Here is a 25001-nt window from a genome sequence, read left to right as displayed (position 1 = left end):
TGCAATTATTGCAAACATGCAATAACATAATTTGACTTGATCCAAGCCGTTGCCACAAAGAAGCACACAAATGTGTAGGATGTCTTTGTATGCTGAAGCTTTAAGATTTCACCCCACTGGAATAAGGAGGCCCAGACATATTCCAGCTTGACAATGCCCCTGTGTACAAAGTGAGCTCCATGAAGACAAGGAGGGACCATCGTTGGAATGGGATGTTCAACAAGTGCATATAGTTGTGATGGTCAGGTGTCCACAAATTTTTGTCCATATAATGTATGTTTAATGTTATGTTTAACTTTGGCAAAATAAGTTACCTCCTTAACACTTCAGCATCTCCTATAACACTTATGTTATAACAGCTATAAACAGTTGCTCTGTCTTGAAGTTAAGACAAACAAATGCAGCTTGTCACATTTCTGAGAAACCCCAAAGTCCTCTGTCTTGAACACTCTTCTGTATCTGAAAACTGAAAGTTACAGATTTACTTCTGTCTGTTACAAAGCACTGATATTGGAGACTCCTTCCTATATATATATATATATATATATATATATATATATATATATATATATATATATATATATAATTTTTTTTAAGTTCTCACAAAAAACTTCAACATACGCATGTTTTTAAAATCCTTTTATATGGAGCGTTAATAGGCACATTAATATAAACCTTTCAGATGGATTACAGTCCAAGCTGCTGTTCTGATCAATCTCCTGACTAGTCAGATTCATGCATTCAACAGCACTGTGGTGTAAAACTATAGATGTGAACATTATAAAGCAACATAGTGTTGTACTTTCAAAAGTGACAACACTCCCATCACACTACTAAAAAATGTGTAGCTATGATAATAGAAATCAGATTATTGATTATTGACTGCTTTTTATTTCCCCACACATGGACCCAGATTTTTTTCCTCGTTCAGCTTATTGAAGTGCTCGTAAATGTGTTCGTGGAATTATTGCCAACATCAGAATTTTTTTTTTTCAGGTCTCTGATGTAAACAAATTAACTGTCACTACTTGGCTGGCTCACATCAGGAAAATATATTATTGATGTTCTAATACTACAGTATAGATTCTGTGTATAACTGTGTAAAATCACTTGGTTAAACTCTATATTTAGTGTTGTTTATGTAAGGTCAGAACTGTTGTGTATAGCATATTTGAATTTTATGCTGTGATGTCTTGAATTTTTTAAAAGTCTTTATCAAAAGATCTAAAAAATAAATAACTGTAAAATCACAGTTTGGATTTATATGCCATTGGTACTCTTAAGACAGAAACCATTTGAATGTCTTGCTCTGTAGCATATTGTGCATTCATTCCTTTGCTTCAGATTGGAATTGTTTACATATCGGCTGTAGCAGATGGAAAGGGATTCAGTTTGCTATCTGTGGTAGCTCTCGCACTGTGCACTAGGGACAGGTGATGGCCCAGTTTAGTCAGAAACGCGCAACCATCGGGAAGCTCCCTACAGAGGCCTTCTTTTCTCCAATCTTCCATGAACACAGGGGAAAAAAACTGTTTTTCTGTAGTCAACCACTTTTCTGATGCATACAGCAGCAGTTTTTTTATGGGGTTTGAATTGTTTCATAATTCCAAATAAATAGATTACTATCCACAAATAAATGCAGTGAGATTTACAAAAATTAAACAAATTCACAAATGTATTGAATGAGGTCCACAAATATGTCAGTAGTTTCACAAAAATAAATAAAATTGACAAATAAATAAAATGAGATTTGCCAACAAATTTTTTTTTTTTTTTACAAATATGCTTTTATGTCATAAAAACAACTCTGCTTTGCATTCCTTTGTGGATCACGTCTTTTGATTTTGAAACATTTCTAGTGTCAAGAGTGCACACAAATCCACAAATAGTTGGACTCCACCCACCGTCTACTCAAGCCTAACCCCTACTCAAGGATAACGACCACATTGCACTGACCAATCGTAGCACGTTCTCGCTCCAACCAATCACGTTTTGTTTTACAATCAGGACGGGAACAGAGTCATATTGCACCGAACTCGCATATTATGAAGGCTCTCCAACATGGTCGATCAGGAGGAATGATGACAGGAGAGTGGTTCTAATTTATATTTGCAAATCTCATTTTATTTATTTGTCAGTTTAAGTTATTTTTGTGAAACTGCTAACATATATTTGTGGATCTAATTTTTTACATTTGTGAATTTGTTTAATTTTTGTAAATCTCACTGCATTTATTTGTGGATTGTAATCTGTTTATTTGCAATTATGAAACAGTTCGAACCACATAGTTTTTCTGACCTGCTGAGATATATATAATGTATGTCATGTGAAAAATTGTTGGCTTTTTTGACGTTTATACAAGCAAACATTTGATAAAAAAAAAATCATTGAAACAGTGCCTATTAATGAAGTTGATATACTTGAACAATAGAATAATATTCAATAGAAAAAATAATAGATGTGATTTACTTCTGTGGAAAAAGTAAGTACACCCTTGGCCTCAAAATCTAGTATTGCCCCTTTTAGTAGAAATAACTTCTTGTAGTCGTTTTGCATAATTGTCCACAAGGCTTGCTGGAATTTATGACCACTCTTCCATGCAATATTTTTTCAGTTCCAAGATGTTAGAGGGTTTTCTTGCATGTACATGTTACAAATCCCCCCACAGCATTTCAAATCTGGGCTTTGACTAGGCCATTCCATAGCCATTTCTTCTTTTTGAGCCATTCCTTGGTGGATTTGCTAGTGTGCTTAGGATCATTATCCTGTTGAAAGGTCCACTTTCTGTTCAACTGCAACATTCAGACACATGGCCTCACATTATCTTCAAGCACTCTTTAATATGATGTAGAATTCATAGTTGAATCAATGCATGCAAGCTGTCCAGTCCCTGTGACACCGAAGCAACTCCAAACCATAACATTTCCACCACCGTGATTCACAGTTGGTATGAGATGCTTCTCCTGAATAGCTATCTTTGGTCTGCACCAAACATGTCTGCTGTTACTGTGGCCAAACAACTCTATATTTGATTCGTCTGTCTAGAGCACATTATTCCAAATGGCGTGGTCTTTGCCTATGTGCTCATTGGCAAACTGTAGTCTTGCTTTAATGTTCTTTTTAGACAGCAAAGACATTTTCCTGATACGCCCCCCTTACAGGTCAAATTTGTGCTTTCTGAATGTAGAAGCATGCACTTTGACATAAACAGCTGCAAGACTTACTAGCAGAACCTGTGATGAAATTTTCGGGTTCTTGGAAACTTCTTTTTGCATTAAATGGTCTGCTCTTGGGCTGAATTTACTGGGACGGCCAGTTCTGGACTAATTGGCAGTCGTTTGATATCTGTGCCATTTTTAGATGATTTTCCTTACAGTGTACTTCAAATAATTTGAAGATTTTTTTAAATCCCTTGCCAGACTCCTAGACAACCTTTTATCTGAAGGCCTTACAGAACTCTTTAGATCTTGGCATGATGACACACACCTTAATAATAAAGGGAACACCTGACACAAGATATGAGAGGGGTATAAATAAGACAGGTTCCATCTGCACTCTCTAAGCAGGTTCTAATCACTGGTACCAAAGAAAATATGGGACATGATCCGAAAGATGAAGGGCAAGGAAGGCGGAACCCAAATACAACACATTAAGAATCAAGGCTCTCTACTACCCACAAAACAAGAAACTGCTAACAAGTTAGCAGAGACATTTGAGAGAAATTTTTCAGTGGAGAACTGCCGCCCTGAGTTCCAGATGACACAGACATAACAGGAACAGATCTCTCTTTTAACTTCCTTTCAGATAGCATTTCCTTTCAGATGAGGAAAAAGCACCTTGAATCACCTTATAAGACTGGAAACATTTATACGGAATAGTTTTATCAAAAAAATAGTTTTATCAGAAAAAGCCTATGATACAACCTGGAAATACAGCATCTTAAAAGATTTCCATGAAATGTGTTTTCGGCGCTACCTGCCAAATTTCATTTCCAACTTCCTATCTAACAGACACTTTTGTGTCCAAATAGGAAACACCCTGTCAATTTTACACACACAAGAACTAGGGGTGCCACAAGGAACATTCTGTCAGTCACCCTTTTTAGCATAAAAATCAACAGTATTCCAAACATCATTGGACCCAACATATTCTGCAGCCTCTATTTTGATGATTTATGTATCAGTTACAGGGGAAAAACATGAACATAATCGAGAGGCAGCTACATATATGCATAAATAAATTATGTCAATGAAAAATGCATTTAAATGATCTACAACATAGACTGTATGTATGCACTTCTGTCTTCTGCAGTCTCTGTACTTGGAACAAGAACTCAGCCCATTAAGGTCATAAAAGAAACCAAATTTTAGGGCTCACTTTTGACAGCAAACTATCTTTCATCCCACACATGAAATCACTAAGAAAGAGATACCTTTAAACAATTGACATTATAAAAGTATTGACTAAAATAAGATGGGGTGCAAACTCTTTTGCGTCTCTACAGAACGCTGGTCTGATCCCAGATGGACTACGGAAGTGTAGTCAACGGCGCTGCCAGGAAATCCTATATCAAAACGTTGGATACAGTACACCACCTAGGATTAAGACTCTCCCTTGGAGCTTTCAGGACTTCACCAGTTCAAAGCTTCCACATTGAAGCAAGGGAACCATCACTTCAAAATAGGTGCTTGATACTGGCCCTGCACTATGCAGTCAAGCTGAAGGCAGATCAAAATATTCCAACTCGTGCTCCAGTTTTCCACCCTCAGTATCTACAACTGTATGAAGCCAGACCTACATACATTAGTCCTTTTGGGATCCGCATAAAACCCCATCTAGAAAACGGGGATATTAACTTGGACATCCTAGCACAGACACATACATGCCCTATATCACCCTGGAATATAATGAAACCAACATCATAATGGATCTGACTCAACATAAGAAGACGGTGACCCACCCAAATTAATATAAACAACAGTTCTTAGACATAAGATGCCATTTCCCACTCCATAAACCCGTATATACGGATGGATCTAGAAGGGACAATAGTGTGTGTGCAGCAGTCGCATTTGGACAACCGCGACTTGGTATTCGTATTCCTGCTCACTTTTCACAGTCGAAGCCCGTGCTTTGCTCCTAGCCCTAGAGCAGATAGAGAGCACATAAAACGGCACTTTTTAATCTGTACAGACTCAAAATCTTCCCTCCAAGCACTCGAATCCTTAAAGACTGAACACCCCATAATTGCCAGCATCCTAGCTAAAGTGGATTCTTTACAGAGACAAAATTTCAACATCCTTTTTTGCTGGATAGCAGGCCATATGGGACTGTCTGTCAGTTAACAAGCAGACATTGCTGCTAAGGAAGCCCTCAAATTAAGAACTACAGATTGTCAAATCACACCGTCATATCTTAAACAAATAATAAACTCGTACATCTCAAAAAAGTGGCAAATGGTATGGGCCCAGTGCATTCATAACAAACTACACAAAATCAACCCAGTTATAAACGAAAGACAATTCCTTAATTTCCCCTTTGAATCCAGACACGATCAGACCATATACACAAGATGCCATATTGGACACTGAAGACATCCACATGCTTTCCTACTGAATGTTGAAGAACCTCCCACATGTGATTACATGTACATTAAAACAAGAATGACTGTTAAACATATACTAATGGACTGTCCTGCTGTTGTCACCAATAGACAATGCTTTTACTCAGGAAATACGTATTAAGAAGTCTTACAAAATGCCCCACCAGAAAAAATCCTGAAGTTCTTATTGAATATTAAAGTGAAGGACCTCATATGGTTACTGCTAAACTGTTATAAGATTTTATTGTTGTAATGCTGTAAGAATTACTGGAATGCCCTACTTTACCTATCTTGATCTTGCCATGAAAATAGCCACTGATGCTGGCATGGCATTAAAAGAACAATAAATAAATAAATATCACTGGCACCTTGATCACCTGATTCTAATTTTATGGATTTGAAGACGTGATAAATGTAGGGGTGTACTTATTTTTCCATGTGACCAATCTGTTTTTTTGTTAATTTAAATTCTGAAAATTACTGCATAATGTCAAATTTGTGTGTCACTTGATAGAGTATATCAACTTTATTAATAGGCACTGTTTCAAAGAGGATCAAATGTTTGCTTGTCCAAATATGTAAAAAAAAAAAAAACCAACAATAAGTATAAGGATCAGAACCAATTTGGTGTTGCTATTCCCTCCTGACACAATTGTATATAAATACTTTAACAATTGGCATGTTGTCATTTGCAGAAAGTACATCATTGGTCAGTGTGTATCTCTAGGGAGATTGATAATAAGTAGGCCCACAGCAGGACAATTATAAAGTCCTTTATTTATGTAAACTAAAGGTGGTACATTTATTAAACCTGGAATTGTAATCAGTCTAAGAATTTGTTTCATTTCAAATTTCAGGTTAATTCATGGTGGACAGCTTCTTAATGGTTTAGCCGGTCCAACCCTTATGAGTGCCGGCCCTCTACTCTCCACTACATGGTTTGCTCCAGATCAGAGGGCTACAGCCACAGCTGTTGCATCATTGGTCGGCTACCTTGGAGCAGCCTGCTCCTTCCTGATTGGTCCTCTGGCTGTACCAGCGCCCAACGATACACAAATAGTCAACAGCATCACCCACTTTGACACTGGGTACATCAGGGACAGGATACAGTATGTTCTCTATACAGGTACAGTACTGTCTCCTTTGAATCTACAAAACCCACACTACACCAGTGCCTTTTTTCCCTGCCCCAAAAAGCAGTCTCATTCCTGATACAAATACAAAAAAAATAAAATCAAAGATCTCAGTAACATTAGTCTTCACCTGTACTTAAAGAAGAGGCTGCCATTGTCCTGCTTAACTGATTCAGAAAATTAAAGTATTTAAGGAAGAAAAGAAATCTTGCCCTGAAACAGAATAAAGCACTGACGCTCTTAAATATAAAAGATTCTTCTATTTGTATGAAAGTACGAAGCAAGAACTAATTCCGTTGGCTTTCGAATTCAGAAGCAAATGTCCAACCATACGCAACACTAGACAGTGGAATGAACTTGTGTATTTTAAAATATTCCCCAGAGAAAACAAATATTATACAGCACTTTTGGACTTGAGTCAGTCATCCCTAAAATAAACATCAGAGAAGCTCATAATCACAGACGAGGGGAGTTTCACAGAAATGCTATTGTTTGAAAATGAACTCGGATGAATCCAAAGCATGGCCAAGAAAATTGTTTCCTTTTTTATCATGTGGATGGAGCCCAGGAAAAAAAAAAACTAGGCAGGAAAGATCCAACAACTTCACTGACTTCTTGGCAGTGTGTCCGCATATTAAATCCTTCTTAGATCCTAAATACTTTTCTAAATAGAATAAAAATACTTTTCTAAATAGAATGAAAAATACTTTTCTAAAGACTTTGTATTGCAGCTTTTAAATGTTTTACTATACGTTTTGTTATCTTCTTTAAAGCTAGTAGTAAGAAAGTGAAAGTTTTAGAAGATGAAAACACAGAAATGCACATTGTCATTGACCGATGTAAAGAATAAAACACGACAGCGTGTGCTGTTTATAGGAAAATAATCAATGACGTGGCATGCTGCGTCCCAACGAGAGGCAGCTTACTGTCCTACGGTTGATTTATTTTAATATAACATTATTAGAATGTGCACAGTCATTTCAACCTTTCTTTTACATTACAGCCAACTGCTGTGATTACTAATGTCAGAGCTGCTGTTATAGAAACTTAATCAACACCTTCTGATCTGTCGGTTTGGAGAATTCAGCAGCACTGTGCTATAAAACACTGGGACTGATCGAGACATAAACTATAAGCATCTCAAAATTTGAAGACATCGCATTACTTATTGCGGATGTGACTGTTTCAGGGTTAATGAGATGATCATTCGCCTCGTTATGTGTTTCCTTACTGTGCGGGAGTGTAATAAATCTTCCTATCGCCTAGTTAACTCAAGATGAATGTGGCTGTTAATGATGTTGCTCGGGATCCCTCTTTCTCATGGTGCGTTTAATGCCTGAGACTTACGAAGTATACTTAACAGGCTTATCTTCAAGCCTGACCAATTCTGTGAGATTATAATGGAGGTAATGGCTTGGTGACTTACCAGTGTTATCTCTTTTGTGTAACTGTGCAGAATTGGGGATGATTGCAGTCCTCTTTGCCGTCGTGCTGCTCTATTTCCCATCCAGGCCGCCCATTCCACCCAGCGTAGCAGCAGCTAGCCAGCGACTCAGCTACAGAAGCAGCATCTGCAGATTGCTGAGGTATTTGGGTACAAACACAGTCCTAACACACTAACAACTAACACTTATTCACAGAACTTTCCAGGATTTAGAAATTATTTAAGATTCTCACCTATTCATAAGTGCACACACTAGCAAACATTTAGAGTTGAGTGCAAAGGTTTGCATTCCTCTATGGCTTGAGGGTTAAAAAGGTAAATGTGGCTCTGTTTTATTTCTCTACAGAAAGACCTAAAGTTATTAAACCGAACCCATCTTAATGTTTTGTTGGTATAAATGGATTTTCTTCATTCATCTCCTTCATATTTTCATAAGAGTGGGTAGTCGGTTGTATTTCAGTGTTTTTCCTATGGATGAGAGGATGTATGTAGTTACAAAAGGACATTTCGTTCTTTTAATTCTGATCATACAAACGCCCCCAAATCCCTCCTCATTTGATGCAGTGAGAAAGTTCCGAAAAGCAAATCCGAAAAGCGTTTGACATTCTTATTTTCATGTTTCTAACCTTAGATTCGCGGACTCTGAATATAGGAATGAATTGTGATGTAAGGAAAAATGTATGTTACATAAGAACAGGGAACATAAGGACATGACTGTCTGTAGGTGTGTATTGAAATCTAATGCAAATGTAGCTGTAGTGCAAAAGGGTATGTTGGTCTAACCACGCAGATGGTTTCGAAAGCATTTTAAGCAACACCTCTAGTCATTTCGAGATCGGGTTGAGATCAATGTGGGTTTTCTAATTCTGAACAATCGGCGAAGAGATCAATTTGGTCTGGACGTAAGTGACAGAAAATCTTAATGAATCGGGTCTTGTCGTTTTGCCCCTCACCATCTGCTCCAGTTAGTTAATGCACATCAGAGATGTGGTTCTATCCCTGTAGAGTAATTATGAAGCCTTAAGTTGGCTGGCACTGTCCCTGCATGTTAAGTAGATCATCTTTTTGTGCACTCTCACTGGTCACATGAGTCTTCAGCAGACTTCAGCCTGAATGCAGTGTACACAGTTTTCCGCAGAATTACTTCCCTTTTGATAGAAGTTGTTTATCAAAGCTAGGGCCAGTGTCACTGTTTACAGATCAGAGACGGCTGTTCCTTGCCCTGGGTATGTCTGGAATGGGTTGAAGGCTGCTCCCTGGAAAGAAGTGAGCATCCAACGGCATTGGCATAAGAACCCTGTCTTTTTAATCTGCCAGGTCAAAACACAGAGGGACACCAGAGTTTCTGCTCGCAAACACAAACTTTCTACAGAAGATGAAATATAATTAGAGCAAACAGAAAAACAGCATGCTTTCCACTTGTGGGTGTGTATTTTATACATCCATCTAGACAATTAATGGAATTGAAATTTTTTTGGAATTGAGTATTGCTGATTGGAGTCTAGCTGATGAACTGCATTTCATATGAACCTTGTAAAGTTTCTCCACATTTACAGAACACTGCAGAGTAGTAGTCAATTTCTCACTCTGAGTCATCTGCGAAACTAATTTCTCTTTTCAGGCTTAGACGTCTCTGGAGTTTGAAATATAGCTCATTTAATTGCTTTGAGTTTGATTTGTTTGCATAAGTCTCTCTCAGATGCTCTGAATATTATCACTTCATACCATCTTTACAAGAGCCATTATTCAGTGCTTGATTAGTGTGGTAGCTATGCATATTAGGATTAACTGGGCTTAGTGATTAGGGTAAAAGGTATTGCTATGCCTTGTTCCTGAGGTGTTCAGATTCTACATGGCATGCCATCAATGTTCAAAAATATTTCACAGATAAAGAGCCTGGAATGCTTACCTACTGTATCCAAATAAGCTCTTACTGGTGTATGGTTATTGATGTTTTCGCTGCTGGAAGGTTAATGAAACGGGTTAAACTGGGAGAAAAGATTATCCATCACAACACATTTCCTTCATTGAGGCCAAATCAGCACTTGTACAGCTCTATCACATCTTCATGTGGGCAGGGGTAGTGATTTACAGCAATACTTGAAGGTTCTGTTAACATTAAGACTTTGTATTGCAGATGGTTTGCGTTCTCGCTATGCTTCCCAATGCATTCAACAAAATGAAGTTGGGGGGCGGAATTAGTCGTCCCAAATGTCAGAAAAAAGATCAACAGTGTGTCTGGTGAGTCTTTTGAGCTGGCTGTGGGATGTATTGTTGGTTTACAGCAGAGCTCACCCACTCAGGGAAATCAGGGAGGCTGTATTTGGAGCATAAGGAGGGCAGATGAGCATGGCTGATGATTATAATTGGGACAGGAGTGATTGAAGCATGGCTAGAAATGCAGGTGAAAGGGACTGATTTTTTAAGGGGACCTTGAGAAATTCTTCTCCCTGGTGCTCTAATACTGTGATTGGAGAGATACTCTTAGAAATGCTAATAGATGACATAATGATATAGCCAGGGGTTTTTGTATCAGGGGATGATTACAGACCGTTCACGTTTGAGGAATATTTTAATGCTAAAATCTTACGAATTGTGTTGTGTTCACTTTTGAGGATTGAAGGACTGGATTTCATGACTGATACTTGGTTTTTGATGCATGAAGGCAAAATGCGTTAAAATAAGACGAGGCAGATAATCCTCCATATGTTAGTGAGATTAATGATGTATAGTATTTTTAAGTAAACGGTCAGATACTGTGCAATGAATACTTTCTCAAGGAAATAATTGGGAAAATGTATTTGCAAAGTGCTTAACCCCTTCCAGTAATCATTGGTGGGTCCAGACTTACATCCATGCCCTTGTAAATAAATATCTCTTTATTAGTTTTACTATAAAAAAGTAATTATTTTTTAGCATATGTTGATTTATCTGATTTTCAGACAGATAAGTGAATAATAAGCTGGTATATTAAAATTGGGTAAACAGTTAAAAATAAATAAGTGAATCAGTGATTCATTCTGAAAAGCACAACTGCACTTTAGAAGTACTATTATCTTTACATCTAAGCACTCAAAAACCAGCTACTTAAAGAAATGCACTACTTAGTAATAATAAACACACACATATTAACAAATATGATACTAATACTCATGTAGAACTGAGGCATACTACAGATAAACGTATGTCATTGTGACATAAAGTCATAGAAGAGAAAGCTTTGTTGCTAAGCACTTGCTCCATTCTATAATTACACTTGGCCAAGCGCTAGCTCTGCTGTCAGCTTGGCGTAGCTGCTGTCCCGCTCACATTTATCTTTCTGTCACTTGGCTGAAAGGCCACATAGATTTTGTGTGACAGGAAAGCTGAGGAGCTGGTAAAAAAAATAAACACTTCAATGTGCCTTGAACACCTAGTTTCAACAAATAGTAATACATCTACATCTGTCTTACAGCGGTTATCATGCCTTTTAGCCCGTGTTAAATAAAAACAAAATTCGAGTGTGTTCGGTATTGTCAAGAAGTGATGACCCTTAAAGACAAGAGTGAGTAATGAGTTTCACACAAATGGAGCAATTGAGTGCATGAGGGGTTGGCAATGTTGATAAAACAGAACTAAAGAAAATAGAGGCTGTGAGATAAGCGTACGTGACCCTGGACCTACACTACAGAGTAATTTTGTATGAATTACGAATAAGGCTTTGATAATGAACGGATATTTATGAATACAGAACGCAAACCGATAAATGTAGGTACTATGTATCCATAGATTATGTCCTCCCTTCTGCTACTTTACTTTTACAATCAACTGGATGTATGTCAGTCCAATGAAACATGAAAAGGACATCCTAACCGCCATCCCAGTCTCGCTCTGGCTGACCATCTCGCAGTAAGACCATAAAGAGAAGGACGCTCATGGTCTCTGAAAATTCAGTGGTCCTCGTCCTGCGTTTAGACCCTTACTGCAAAGACTAATTACACTCAACAATAGCATGTTATTATTTCAACAGTAAGTGTACAGCTGTCATTTAAACCCTTCTAGATTATTTGGTCTCCTCAGTCAACTCAATTACATTCCCACGAGCAGATCCACAAGAGACCAAAACAACAGTCTTTTGTTGTCGTTCAGTGCGCACAAAACTATCATGATCAGATGCCACGAGCTGCATTACTTTCCCTTACGCTATAAACTGAATGCAAGGCTAAGTAAGACTGTGTACATCTGGGCAGGAAAAAAGATAGTACTGATTGATATTGTTTGTGCAGATTTTTAACTGTTAAGTGATTTTAAGCTGCACACTGGCGTTGTGGCACGGTGGTTTCGTCTAGGAACCCTTGTTTCTGCCCACCTCTCACAAACTTACCTGTAGGTGGAGTGGCAATGGTCATTGCCCCTAGGTGCAAATGAGTGTGTCCATGTGTGTATGCAGGGTGTTTCGCAGTTGGACTGCCATCACATCTAGGGTGTGTTTCCACTTCACACCCAGTGTTTCTGGGATAGGGATAAGAATGAACAGGAAAGAGTGCATGAATGAAAACTGCCTTTGTTACAATCAACATTCTCTTAAACAAAGGGATTCCTGCATGCAGCGCATCCCTGCTCTGTCATTTATCTCTCTTATCTCTCGCCATGCTATCTCTCTCTCTCCACTCACTAACACGGTCACTCAGTCAGACCATTGTACTGCAGAGAAAGCCGCAAAACTGATTTCCCCATACAATTACTTGGCTTTGCCACTTTTTTTGTCATTGATACTATTATTATCAGTTTTAGCACATATTGAATTTTTTAATTTCTCACTATATTATTTTCACTTTATTGTTCTCTTGCAGGTGCGGACATCTAGCTTATCTAGTAATATATTTACATGAGCTCATTTTGGAGAGACATACGTTTGTGCAAACTGTATCATGGAACATGCAACCACATGTGCACACATACATATAGCCTCACATTTTACCCTCACTATCGCTCTCTCTCACTCTCTTACTCACACACAATCTCCCACACACATGCTGAACAATCTCTCTGTAGTCAGTTTTTGTGTTTCTTCTATTTTCCTGTACCATTTTATTGAACTTGGTTGCCTGGGCTTGATTATTACTTTGATATTGCAAAAAGCCAAACTATTTTCGAACTCCAAGTCATTGATTATTATTCCTCTTTGATGAAAACTGAGGTAAAATTTAAAGGAAAAAAATAAACATTTTGACTTATTGAATGCAATTTATATAAGGTTGTAATTTTAATTACTAAATAATATGACAGGTTACAAAATGATATAATTAATGTGAGTAATTGCTTAATAAGACTTATTATCTACTTAGGATAGTTAATAAGACAGGTTTACAGTACAGTGTGTACTATGGTGTTATAGTCCCTACATTTCTGGTGCTTCCTGTAAAAGTAGACACAAACCCTTAACATTCCTGGTGCTTCCTCTTAAGATGTAAATTATTAACATTTCTCTCTGTGTGAAGAGGAACATGTTTCTTCTTCATTAATATTCTCCTTTAGCTTTATTGAATGCTTAATCAGGCGTGTTAGGTTCAAGAGATTATTACAAAAAGGACAATGAAGGCTTTTCCCATATAATACATTAGAGTAAGAGTATATCCAGTAGCAAACCAGTACTTTTGACCAAAATCTGCTTGCAGTAAAGCACTCAGGAAACACCTTTGTCGCTGTACCAGGATTTTATTTAAATGACAGAAATTTGTGAATTTAACATTATACGGTTGAGGTGTATAGCCAATAAATGAGCTGCAGTTGCTGCTATAGTTGCATAGAATAAAAGGCATTTCAAATATCTTAACCCTAGAGTTGAACACCAGTGACGTGCCTCAGCCCTCTTGCCAAGAATAAAGTGAATCCGTTTTGTCAGGAATCGGTCAAATGTACTCTAAAAACCAGCCGTAAAACCATCATCAAAGTATAAAGGGTCATCCAAAGTCATCTTATTAGTATCTGTTTCACAACTGATTTGCAGTACGAAAGAAGAGTCTCTGAGCAGTGACATAATGTTGAAAGGGTTGAAATGAATTATATGGAATTGTTTTAACATGATCTTGTGATAGAGTACAAAAATGAAAAAAGATTTAATCAGTCTTGTTAGATTCAATAATTTATTGATTTGTTCTTGTCAAAAATGTACAGAATATAAAAATATATATGTAATATTTCTCCTTGGTGATGGCCATATAAGATACAGTGTTTGTCCAAACGATCTCAAAGGACAACTAGGATACATATATAAGTATATATTTGTACAGTATTTTTTTAAAAAATGTGAATGCAGAAAAGGTTCAGGTTCGTGGAATGTAGATAAATGGTTCTGATTAGAGATATAATAGATATTTGTGTATTTTATTGATTCATTATTTATATTCTCGGCTGTTTGATTTCGGAAGAGTCAACTTATCACTGCCGTTTGTGCATTTAATTTTAGAATGGACAAACTCTGAAACTTAAAAATACAATATCTGTTAAAGAGGGAGAGAGCTGTTTGCATTCACAATATTCCGAATATAAATGCTACCTACATATTACCCTCAGATTTAAAGAATATATACTCTCACTCGAATAAACGGAGTCTTTCTTCTCTTGTTGTTAAAGTAACATGAGGTTCCTGATGATCGCACTTGCCTATTCGGTGCCTACAGGAGTTGTAGCTGGATGGTCTGGTGTGTTGGACATGATTCTGACTCCTGTCAGGGTTAGCCAGGTAAGAAATCATCTTACTTCACTTGCTGAACACATATTTGAGTCATTTTAAATGAATGGAACTAACCAAGCAATTGAATGTTTTATAACCACCAAGGCACCACCAGGTATAAAAAGGAGATTTCAATTATTGCAAAACAATTTATGTATTGAGAATTGAGTATTTCATAAAGCAGAATAATTCTACACCATATATATTGGCAGTTATGTAGAGTCTGATAGTAGAGGGGGATGTTTTAGGCTGCAGTTACATGAGTATTGACATCTAATCCTTCACTTTCTTTTCACTGTGATCCAGGCAGAATGCACAAAAATGCAATTTCCTTGTTCAAAATTGATTTTAGGGTGTGCATGTGCCATTAGTGACTGGGAGCCCACAGCACAGTCTTTTAAAACTGTATTCCTTCCTGATCATCCTCATTTAAAAACCGGCAGATCTGTGTGAATAGACTTTTACATTTTAATCAGCTGTGTTGTAACAATCTAATTATAGCCTTGGGGGAAAAAAAAAATCTCCAAAGCCTTTCACGTCAGTGTGTAATCAAACATACTGTACAGTACATGCAAGAGACTCCTCTGTTTGTATGTTTGCCAAAATACGCCACATTCAACAGCTTAATGAGAGGAGTCCTCCATCAGTGTCTCTGTTTCTGACTCCCCCCATCCTCTTCAGATTTGCATCCGTCACTGCAGACTGTGCGATCAAAAGGTTCTGTCACAGTCTGAGAGAGATGTTTCTTCATCCTGTGCATGACAGTGACCTGCGAAAATTTAGTATGAGACAGGTGTTGCTTCTCAAGAAATCAAACAAGAAAGAGGCACATTGTCCTCTTTTCGTGTCACGCAGCTGTTCGAGAGATGCTTCTTGCTTTCAAGCTTCATTTCCCATTGTGATTGTCATTCGTGATGCAACCACCTGAAGCATTCCCTGCTTTTATGGCCACTTATATTGAAATGACCTTTCAAAGTTCTTTCAAAAGAAATAATGTTCACCAAGGAGGGAGACTCGTACCATGTAAATTGAAGTAGGCTGTGCATGGAGTGTGCATTTGTTTTGATCCTTTATGTGCTTGACCTGACAATATTTTACTTTGCTTAGGCATGTACAGATTAAATGTAGCATCATTCAAACTCCATTCGTGAATATTGTTTTCTTTGATGGAAAACTGACGTCATACGCTGTCCTTATATCCGTGCAGGCCTTGTTGGAGGTGTACATTTTTGCTCCACTGAATGTTCTACTGTCCCTAAACTTCAGTTTTCCACATGGGGACAGTGAGATAGAAGTGCTGAGAAGAATGTTTTCCTTTGCTAAGCCTAGCTGAGTGTCCAGATAAATCAGTGCCACATGCCATTAAACTATTTCCACCTGCATACTGTCCCGTACCCAGACAAACATTTAGATTTAGATTTAGACCCTGAAGCGTCGGCTTTAAAGCGTGCTCCTTAGACTTATTTCCTGCTTATTGACCATGCTTAAAAATGCATAATTACACTTAACACACCACAAATCTAATCTTTTTCTCGTTCCACTTAGCATATAACCATTCATTTACTCCTTCCCTCCACATTAAGTGTTTGGATTTGCTTCCTGGCAGCTAAATGAGTTTGAAATGGTTCATTTCTGCCTGACTAATTAGTGCAAACGCTAACCTTGAAATGAAGTAGCATTTTTGCATTTGTGAGAAAACCCAAACGTATGAAGGCAGCTAGTGACCTGTTTGGTGAGGGAATTAGATAAGAACTTGCACATGATGTACTGTTTTTGATTTCATTTGATTGGCAGTAAGCTGAAAAATAGTGCATCATGATGTATTCCTTATTTACAGAGCGCTTAGCGCCTTTAACGACTTTTCTCAGGCAGTTTGACAGACATCATATCGAATCTTTGGTTCGGAGAGTCTCTGATGTTATATGACTAGGTTGTATTTGATCGTCTTGAAATACAGCCCCTGATACCACATCTCTATAACATTACCATGCTTGACCTTAGCTGTGCCCATCACTGCACTGTCTGATTTATGACATCTGTTGGAGACGAAGCAGAGTGTTCTACTTAAAGCTGGCTATCTAGTCATGCATGCTGAACAGCATGCAGTCAGGCAATTTGCTGTCCACCTGATTGACATGTTCTCTCAGAAGACAGGCACCCTGTTTCATTCTGCAACCAGTTTTTCAATGAGCATAACCTCTGCATCACAAGCAATGAATAAATCTCATGTTGTCTCTTCTCTCTTTATCTCTTCTCTGCCTCCTCCTCTCTCTTCCGTTTTAACAGGTAGATGCAGGATGGATAGGCTTTTGGTCTATTGTTGGAGGCTGTGTGTTTGGAGTAGCCATGGCAAGGTAAGCACCGATGCCTCAAATTAAGCAGAAGTGAGTTAATTGAGGTCTTGTGTAAAATAGCTCCGTACATCATGCAGCATCTCTTTTGAATCTGTTGTGTCGGTGCTGTATAGAGATAAATGACTCTCCTCGCTGTATATTCACAAACCTTGAAAGGTGTTGTTTTATCAATGTCACCATTTTGTAAAGTGCACATGTTTTTTTTTGTTTTTGTTTTTTTTTTCCCTCCTGGCCATTTGGGTTCTCCCAGGCTCTGCAACTAATTCATCCTCTCCCATGTAATTTATTAAAATCACGTTTGTGATGAACGGCAGCTGAAAATGCTAATGAAATGGCTATGCTGCAAAGCCTGATGGATAGGCACTAGTGCAGATAGACTGAACTTTGTCTATACAAGGAATGATGTGATCTGACTAGTGCTGATGAGTAAACACTTTTTTTTTTTTTTTTTTTTGACTGCTGGGTTCAGTCAGCAGTTCTGGGGAATGGCAGCATTCAAAAAAGGTTGTAATTAAGGAAATTAATGCATAACTCTTTCTGTCAGTCAGTTGCCAGCTCTTTGGTGTGAGGGTTAGCATTGGGGCAGCAGTACAATTAGTAGAAAATGATGATGTAGAGCTTACATCATTTAATGACTGGAGGGCAGAGTACAAGCCTCTGAAATGCACTTGATCAGCTTGTTATTCAAATAAACACTGGACAGCAGCTTGGACAGGGAGTCAGAGAGACTGATTAAAGAAGCCAGACGCCCTGCTGATTGGCTCTGCTCTGTTGTGTGTTTGCTTGTGTGTGAAAATGCGCGTCTGTGAGGACTAAATAGAGGCTCTGTTGGGAGTGAATGAGGGAGGCGTCAGAGAAGCAACAGATGCCCCTCGCACTTCCTTCTGGCAGCCTTCTCCTTTGTGGTGCCATTACTGATCGTTTTCAGGGTGACATGCCATTAATGGGTGTCCATGAGGTACAGTGTACAAGGCCTGGGTGCTTTTTCTCTGCCATGAATCATAATGCCAATGCATGAATGTGTGTACGTTACTAAATACCCCAGTCTCACTGCGCCGACCCAGCACAGTAGGCCAAGTTCTGGCTGTAGAAAAATGGCTGCATTAACACTAAGCTCCAGGGGTGATGACTGCACATTTTAATTGATTCGGCCCCAGAGGTGCTTTTAATAGATACTGTCCTCTTTGAAGGAAAGTCCTTGTTCACCGACATGGCAGAATTCATCCGAACAGATGAACAATTAGCATGTAGTGCAGTGCAGTGCAGTGCAGACGCTTGATGAACAGTCCTGCAACTTTTAATTGTCCCACGACCGCTTGTGTAAGGAGAAACACTGCTGTTATTAGAAGGAAACACCCAATGCCATTCGTCAAGCAGTGGCCCATTACCAACCTGAAGAATGTTTAATCAATGGTAGGCTAAGCTTAAAACTTCTGTTTCTATTAACCAAGAGGAGGAGAAATTACCGTGCCTGGAGTTCAGTAAATATATGGTTCTTTGCTTAATTGATTTGGTCTTGCCCACCGTGTGAGCTTGCTATTTCTCATATGATATAATTTATGAATGTTTCCTCTGCAGGCAGACCGACTGTCGTCTCCCCTCAAGACCCCCCCCCCCCCCCCCCCCCCAAAAAAAAATCTCAAGCTATTTCAGTTTTCAGTCAATACTTTGCACAAATGCTGATGTAAAAATCAATCTGCGGAACCATTCAAAGCCATTAGATCACAAAATGACAGTTTGTGTGAGCGAAGTCCAGTTTAGAGTGAACACGTAGCAGATTGCATAGAGAAAAGTTGTATTTTACAGCAGGCATCCCAATCCAGCAAAATGGCTTTCTAGTCATCATGCAGAATATTAGGACTTGAAGTACAATAATCCTAGCCAATGAGTGCACATATTTAGCGTTCACATTATTCATTACAATGGTGCTACTTGCATTTTGTAAATGTGTGCTGTTCAATAGCTTCCCAAGGCATCCGCTAGATCTTTCTTCTCTAATTAAACTCACGTCGTCACTTTTATACCCATGCCGTGCCATGGGTACCCATGTGTAGTGTGATAGAGGATGGATTTTATATCAGTTTGTAATAACTGATTTGAATTCGGGTTTTTCCTCACCAGATTTCCACATTATAGAGAAATGTCCTGGAGACACTGATATCTGAAGATTTATAAGCGGTCCTAATTCAAAATTTGTGAGTAGGATCAGTCGAGGATGAACATTGTTTATGCTGACTGCATTTGACCCGGATGCTTTCATGTGTGTTTGAAGTTGAGTTAATTTAGCTAGGGCTCCCCTGGCAGTGCTACCAGATATAACATCTACTGGAAGTTTTTTGTTTTTGCTGACAGCAAAAAAGCAAAAGATAACATGTCTCTTTTACTGTTCTTGTTTTATAGCTTGTTTCTGTTGCAGGTTTGCTGACTCTATCCGGGGAATGCTGAAGCTGATTGCAGTGCTGATGATGGCTGGAGCCTCACTGGCAGCCACTTGGTTCACACTCACCTGCCTGACCGGACTTACTCACCTGCCCTCCACTCAAGGTAGTCTAGAAATATATAACAAATAGAACCTCTCTTTACAGTGCTGTGTGTAGGCATGAATGTGGCAAACAGCAGTGAATGCAAACTGCAGTGGGAGCACTGAAAGAGCTGAGCCAGAGGAGCTCATTAGGTCCAGCTCAGTGAAGGGAAGCGAGGACTGGGACTCCACACATGCAGGTCTGATATAAACATATGCCTTTCAGATCAGCCAGCTCAAACATGGACATCTATAATCATCTTGCTTGGCACCTGCTTCTTTATTGGCACTCTCACTGTGATATTGACACACCATTCGGGGCTAACTGGGTTTTCTCCACCTGGCATACATGCTACATATGAATCCTGAGGTCCATACTGTAAGGTATCATTAATACAGCAAACTGCTCAGCGTACAGGGATTCTGTTTCTAATAATAAACAATATTTGGTGTTTCAAGCCTCATAAAATATCCCACCCCCACCCTTGTTTGGTTTATACTGAGGAGCCCCACCATCATGAGGGGACAATCAAATGCGCAAAAAACCAAAAGAATAGAGATTCTTTAAAGGAACGTCTGTACCCCTGCCTATTCATGCATTTATCCAGTCAGCTAATCATGTAGCAGCGGTACAGTGCATAAAAACATGTAGAGACAGGTCAAGAGCTTCAGTTAATATTCACATCAAACATCAGAATGGGGAAAAAATGTGATCTCACTGACTTTAACCATGGCATAAATGTAAATGCCAGATTGGCTTGTGTAAGTATTTTTTATGGACTGCTGACCTCTTATGATTTTCCCACACATCAGTGTCTAGAGTTTCAAATGAATAGTGTGAAAAGCAAAAACCATTCATTAAGAGGTAGTTCTGCTACAGTGGAAGATCAAGTGATGTTTTTCCAATTTTCAGCCGTCAGTTTCTGTGAATGTATGCCAACTGTAGCCTCAGATTCCTTTTTTTTTTTTAAATCAGTAGTGGAACATGATGTGGTCTTCTGTTTTCGTGCTCTGTCTGCCTTAAGGTTTGACGTGTTGTTCTGAGATGCTTTTCTGCTCACCACGGTTAATAAGAATTATTTAAGGAAATAGACTTCCTGCCAGCTCAAAGCAGTCTGGCCCTTCTGTACTGACCTCTCTCATCGACAAGGCGTTTCCATCCACAGAACTGCCGCTTACTGGATGTTTTTTGTTTTTTTTTCGCACCGTGCTGTGAACGCTATTTCAGAAAGTGCTGATCTCCTGTGATTTTCATGCATAACAGTCCTTACTCAAACCAGCCTGTCTGGCACCAACAACCATGCCATGATCAAAGTCACCGTGTTCACATTTGTTCTCCATTCTGGTGTTTTGATATGAACATAAGCTGAAGCTTTAAACCTGTATCTGCATGATTTAATGCATTGCGCTGCTGCCCCAGTTGGCCTATTGGGTCGGATTGCATGAATGTGCAGAGGTACAGGAGTTCCTACTGTAAGTGTAAATGGCCAGTGAGTGTATGTGTAAGCAATATTGAATATCACATTAGAATGAGTTATAGTTCAATTGGGTGCATGTTTAATTTAAAATGCTTTTTTAAATGAAATGGTTTGTCCTTGGCCCAGGCAATATGTATGGTAGGCCTGAGCTTGCACTGAAGATAATTAAAGAATTCTTGTGTCCTCAGCCACACTTTATACCTCCTGTATCCTGGTGGGCATCTTCATCAACAGCAGCATTCCCATCTTCTTTGAGCTTTTCATTGAGACGGTTTACCCTGTGCCAGAGGGCATTACCTGCGGTGTCGTCACCTTCCTCAGCAATCTCTTCACAGGCCTGCTCCTTTTGTTTCTCACCTTCCACTTCACAGGTAAATTATTCTCACAGGGTAGGATTCACATTATTTTCTAATTGGGTCACATGTTGTGTCAGTTTTGAATATGACCTTCAACTTGTTATATGGTTTCCTGACAGCTCTGAAAAGAAAAATAACTTCAGTTATTAATGAAAATAACTTCCAGCAGGCAACATTATCATTCTGGACGTAAGTGTTAGTCGCTTAACCTGGTACCTGTTACTATGTTTGATTACTGACTTAGAAGTGACTTCTTTCATCCTAATGATGACTTTTTGGCAAGAAGCACTCCACAGGATTAAATTTAGTTGAGCTGATGTAACAGACTCCCATTGGCCTGGCTTAATGCCTAGTGCAGGTGTGTACAACTAAAATTTGTGAATGTCTGATTCCATATAATTCCTTACTAAAGTCTGGATTAGCAACCCACATGACTGAGTGTTGACAACAGTTACGATTGATCCAGTAGTGATTAGTGTCTATAAATAAGACATCAATTTGAAGTGGTTATGTTTTGTTTTGCACTTGGGATTTCATCTTACCACTTTTGACTAGCTCCACAGAGTCTGAAGATACAAAACATCTGTTTTGAGCCTGAAGCAGAGAATAAACACATGCATCTCTGTCCAACTGTCTTTAAATTTTCTGTATTCATCGTCATGAATACAGACCAGAATCAGACCAGAGAGGGTAAAGGAATTAAAAATATCTCTGAAAGTCTGTGACGATTCTTTTCATTCTCAATGAGTTGCCTTTAGGTAAATAATTTACATTAAAGCATACGATTGTATAAGCTACATCAGAGGATCTGCTACACAAGCTGAACTGGTTCATCTTTAGTAAACTGAAGTAGCTTAACTACAGCCTATTTTTCTTCATACGTTATTTGGTTCTGCCATAGTATTTTCTGAGTGTTCGGTTTGATCTTAAATACTTTTAATGGGGATGCGTCTGGACTGTTGTCAGCCAGTTGAAAACACCTGGCCTATAGTGCATTTGTTTGTTGAGGGATGTACTGATCCACTACTGGTTATCAATATCAGGGACTAAAATGGCCTGAAATTCAGTATCGGGATTAGTTTTGAGACATTTTCCATTCTGATCCACTGCCATATGTTAAGTCACGAATGTGGGTGTTGTTGACTGATGTTGGATGTGAATGCAGGAAGCAAGTTGCCTCAAAGAATGACACCATCACCCCTTTAATAATGTTTGATATAACAACAGTTTGCTGAGAGCTTAGCTACCAAAAAATTGTGAGTATTGGATCAGTATCAGAAATTGGTCAGTACCTAGAGCGAGAGTATATTGGTATTCTACTTTAAAAAAATTTTTTTTAAATAAATGAAAAGATTAGATTGGTCCCACCCTGCCTCTGTCTCCTGAATGTTGATTATCCTCCAGCATGAGGTTATGCACATGGGAAGGACAATCAGGTGAGTTGATGAAAAATGGGCTGAGGGATTGACAGGGATACTCGTACGTAAATAGAATCTACCTGTTGAATATTGATGAAACACTCTCTGATATGTTCCTCCTGGGTAAGTGAGAGCGCTACGGTGGCTCTATATCTCAGCTACGTTTCATCTTTCCTTGCTGCTGGGATTGGCTGTTCATGTGAGTTAGACACAGGCATCTTGCTCAATAATAAGCCATGTGGCGTGGAACCCTAGTCTGTGGACAGTATCTCTACTTCCTAAAGTCTTTTGACAGAAGACAGATGCTCAAGCATATACATTAATGTCGGGAGCACTCTGTGTTTCTAATTTCTGCAGATACCTGTTGAGGTTCATGATAAACAGTGAATTACGATGTTCCAGAAGCGGCATGTTTAAAACAGACCACATGACACAGTGCTGTTAGTCCTTTCAGCTGTGAGATCCCTTGGATGGATTGTGTGTCTGTGAAGAAGAGCCTGTTGGATTAGCATGAGGAAGTGGGGTGATGGATTTCCTCATGCAGCTTTTGGCTTCCTGTTGATCCTCCAGAGAAGATTATAGCATGATCAGTGAGATTAGCACAGCTCATCTTTTCTAATCTGATTCTGTTCTCAGTCCCAAACAAAGCTGTGTGACTTTCCGTACCTGTAGGTCTTATTGAGTCCAGGCCTTTAAACTTTAACGTGTACTGTTTGAATCTATAGCTGAGGGGGGTTTTATAGCTCAGCTGGTCTGGTCACTGGTTTATAAGCCAAGCTTTCTCATGGATTACCTTACGTTTCATCAGAAACTTCATGCAGGTTGTTTTCCTCAACCGTCAAACTATTAAATTTCTTATTTTATTGTTTTTTTTTGAAAATGTCCATCATCCAAACATTTTGGTTGGATCACTCCTGGGACACAGAATGCGATTCATAAAGTTTCTCTTTTAAATACTGCTAGACAGTGTTTAACTTTATTATTCAGGCTTTATTCAGAGCTTATATAAATGCATAACACAGCTTTTGATGTGTGTGTGTGTGTGTGTGTGTGTGTGTATATATATACTTTCCCTCCATGTAGGATTAATGCTTGTTTATAATGGTAGATGGATTTGCAGTTAGCTAGTAATTGGGGAGTAAACATTAATATGAAAGTCTGTTAGAAAATTGATAAATTGCATAGATTGTTGATTAGCATAATCTCTATAAGAACTCTCTACCTCAGTGTTCCCTGAATTAAAAAGACCAAGGTGGCACATTGTTAAATTCTTAAACAATGTGAAACTTCTCACTCCTGCATGAACGTTGATGAAGCTTCCCTGATGATTTTCTCAGTTCTACTGTTTATCTTTCTTTTAATTAATCAGTAGCGTCCATCTTGTTGCTCATACAGATGAGAAGGAAGTATGAAACCGCATCAGTCAGTGCTGTTTTTGGAAGCTCTGTGACACCACCTGTCAACTACTAAGCAACCCCACACTGATCATTACCCTGGCGGTTTTACTCCAGTTCACACCGCCTGTTCCTGCTGTTGTCACACACAGTGTGCAAATGCTGGAGAATTTCCCACTGCTGAAGCGCCTCATGTGATTAAAACGGAAATCCAGACAGCAGGACACGTGCTGTTTTTACTCGCTCACCTTGAGTGTGAAAGGATGAAAAGTTGTTTGCACGTTTGATTCGACTGCTTCGTGCTTGTCAGTGTGTGTGGAATACAAAGCGTAACGCCGCAGTGACTGTGAAGAATCCAGGTTACCAAGGTCATCGTGTTTTTCTGTTTTGCTGAAGGAATTATTAGCTATTATCTTTGTATAAAGCACCGACATGTTTTAGGGAAGAAGAAAATAAACTTCAACATATGGATCGTGTCATGTGAAGTGATAATGTTTATACATAAAGAACCACCTCGAGTTTATTGTCCGTAGAGGAATGCTGAAAGCTACAGTATAACAGTTGTGTATTTGGGGTCCTTCTGAAT

At 38.7% G+C, this 25001-nt stretch overlaps 1 protein-coding gene across 1 annotated transcript in view; it reads left to right on the top strand.

Annotated features, from left to right (window-relative positions):
* Positions 1–25001, top strand: part of slc49a4 (solute carrier family 49 member 4) — a 44147-nt gene that overhangs the window by 12984 nt on the left and 6162 nt on the right. Inside the window, exons 3-8 of the mRNA XM_053626583.1 lie at positions 6460–6728; positions 8192–8321; positions 14795–14903; positions 17181–17248; positions 19665–19792; positions 21436–21618. Coding sequence (XP_053482558.1) covers positions 6460–6728; positions 8192–8321; positions 14795–14903; positions 17181–17248; positions 19665–19792; positions 21436–21618 — 887 coding nt within the window. The remainder of the gene's footprint in view (positions 1–6459; positions 6729–8191; positions 8322–14794; positions 14904–17180; positions 17249–19664; positions 19793–21435; positions 21619–25001) is intronic.

This window comes from Ictalurus furcatus, chromosome 6 (assembly GCF_023375685.1).
Source record: "Ictalurus furcatus strain D&B chromosome 6, Billie_1.0, whole genome shotgun sequence".
Lineage (NCBI taxonomy): Eukaryota > Metazoa > Chordata > Actinopteri > Siluriformes > Ictaluridae > Ictalurus > Ictalurus furcatus.
Note: the sequence above shows the minus strand (reverse complement) of the source record. Positions and strands in the feature narration are given on the sequence as shown.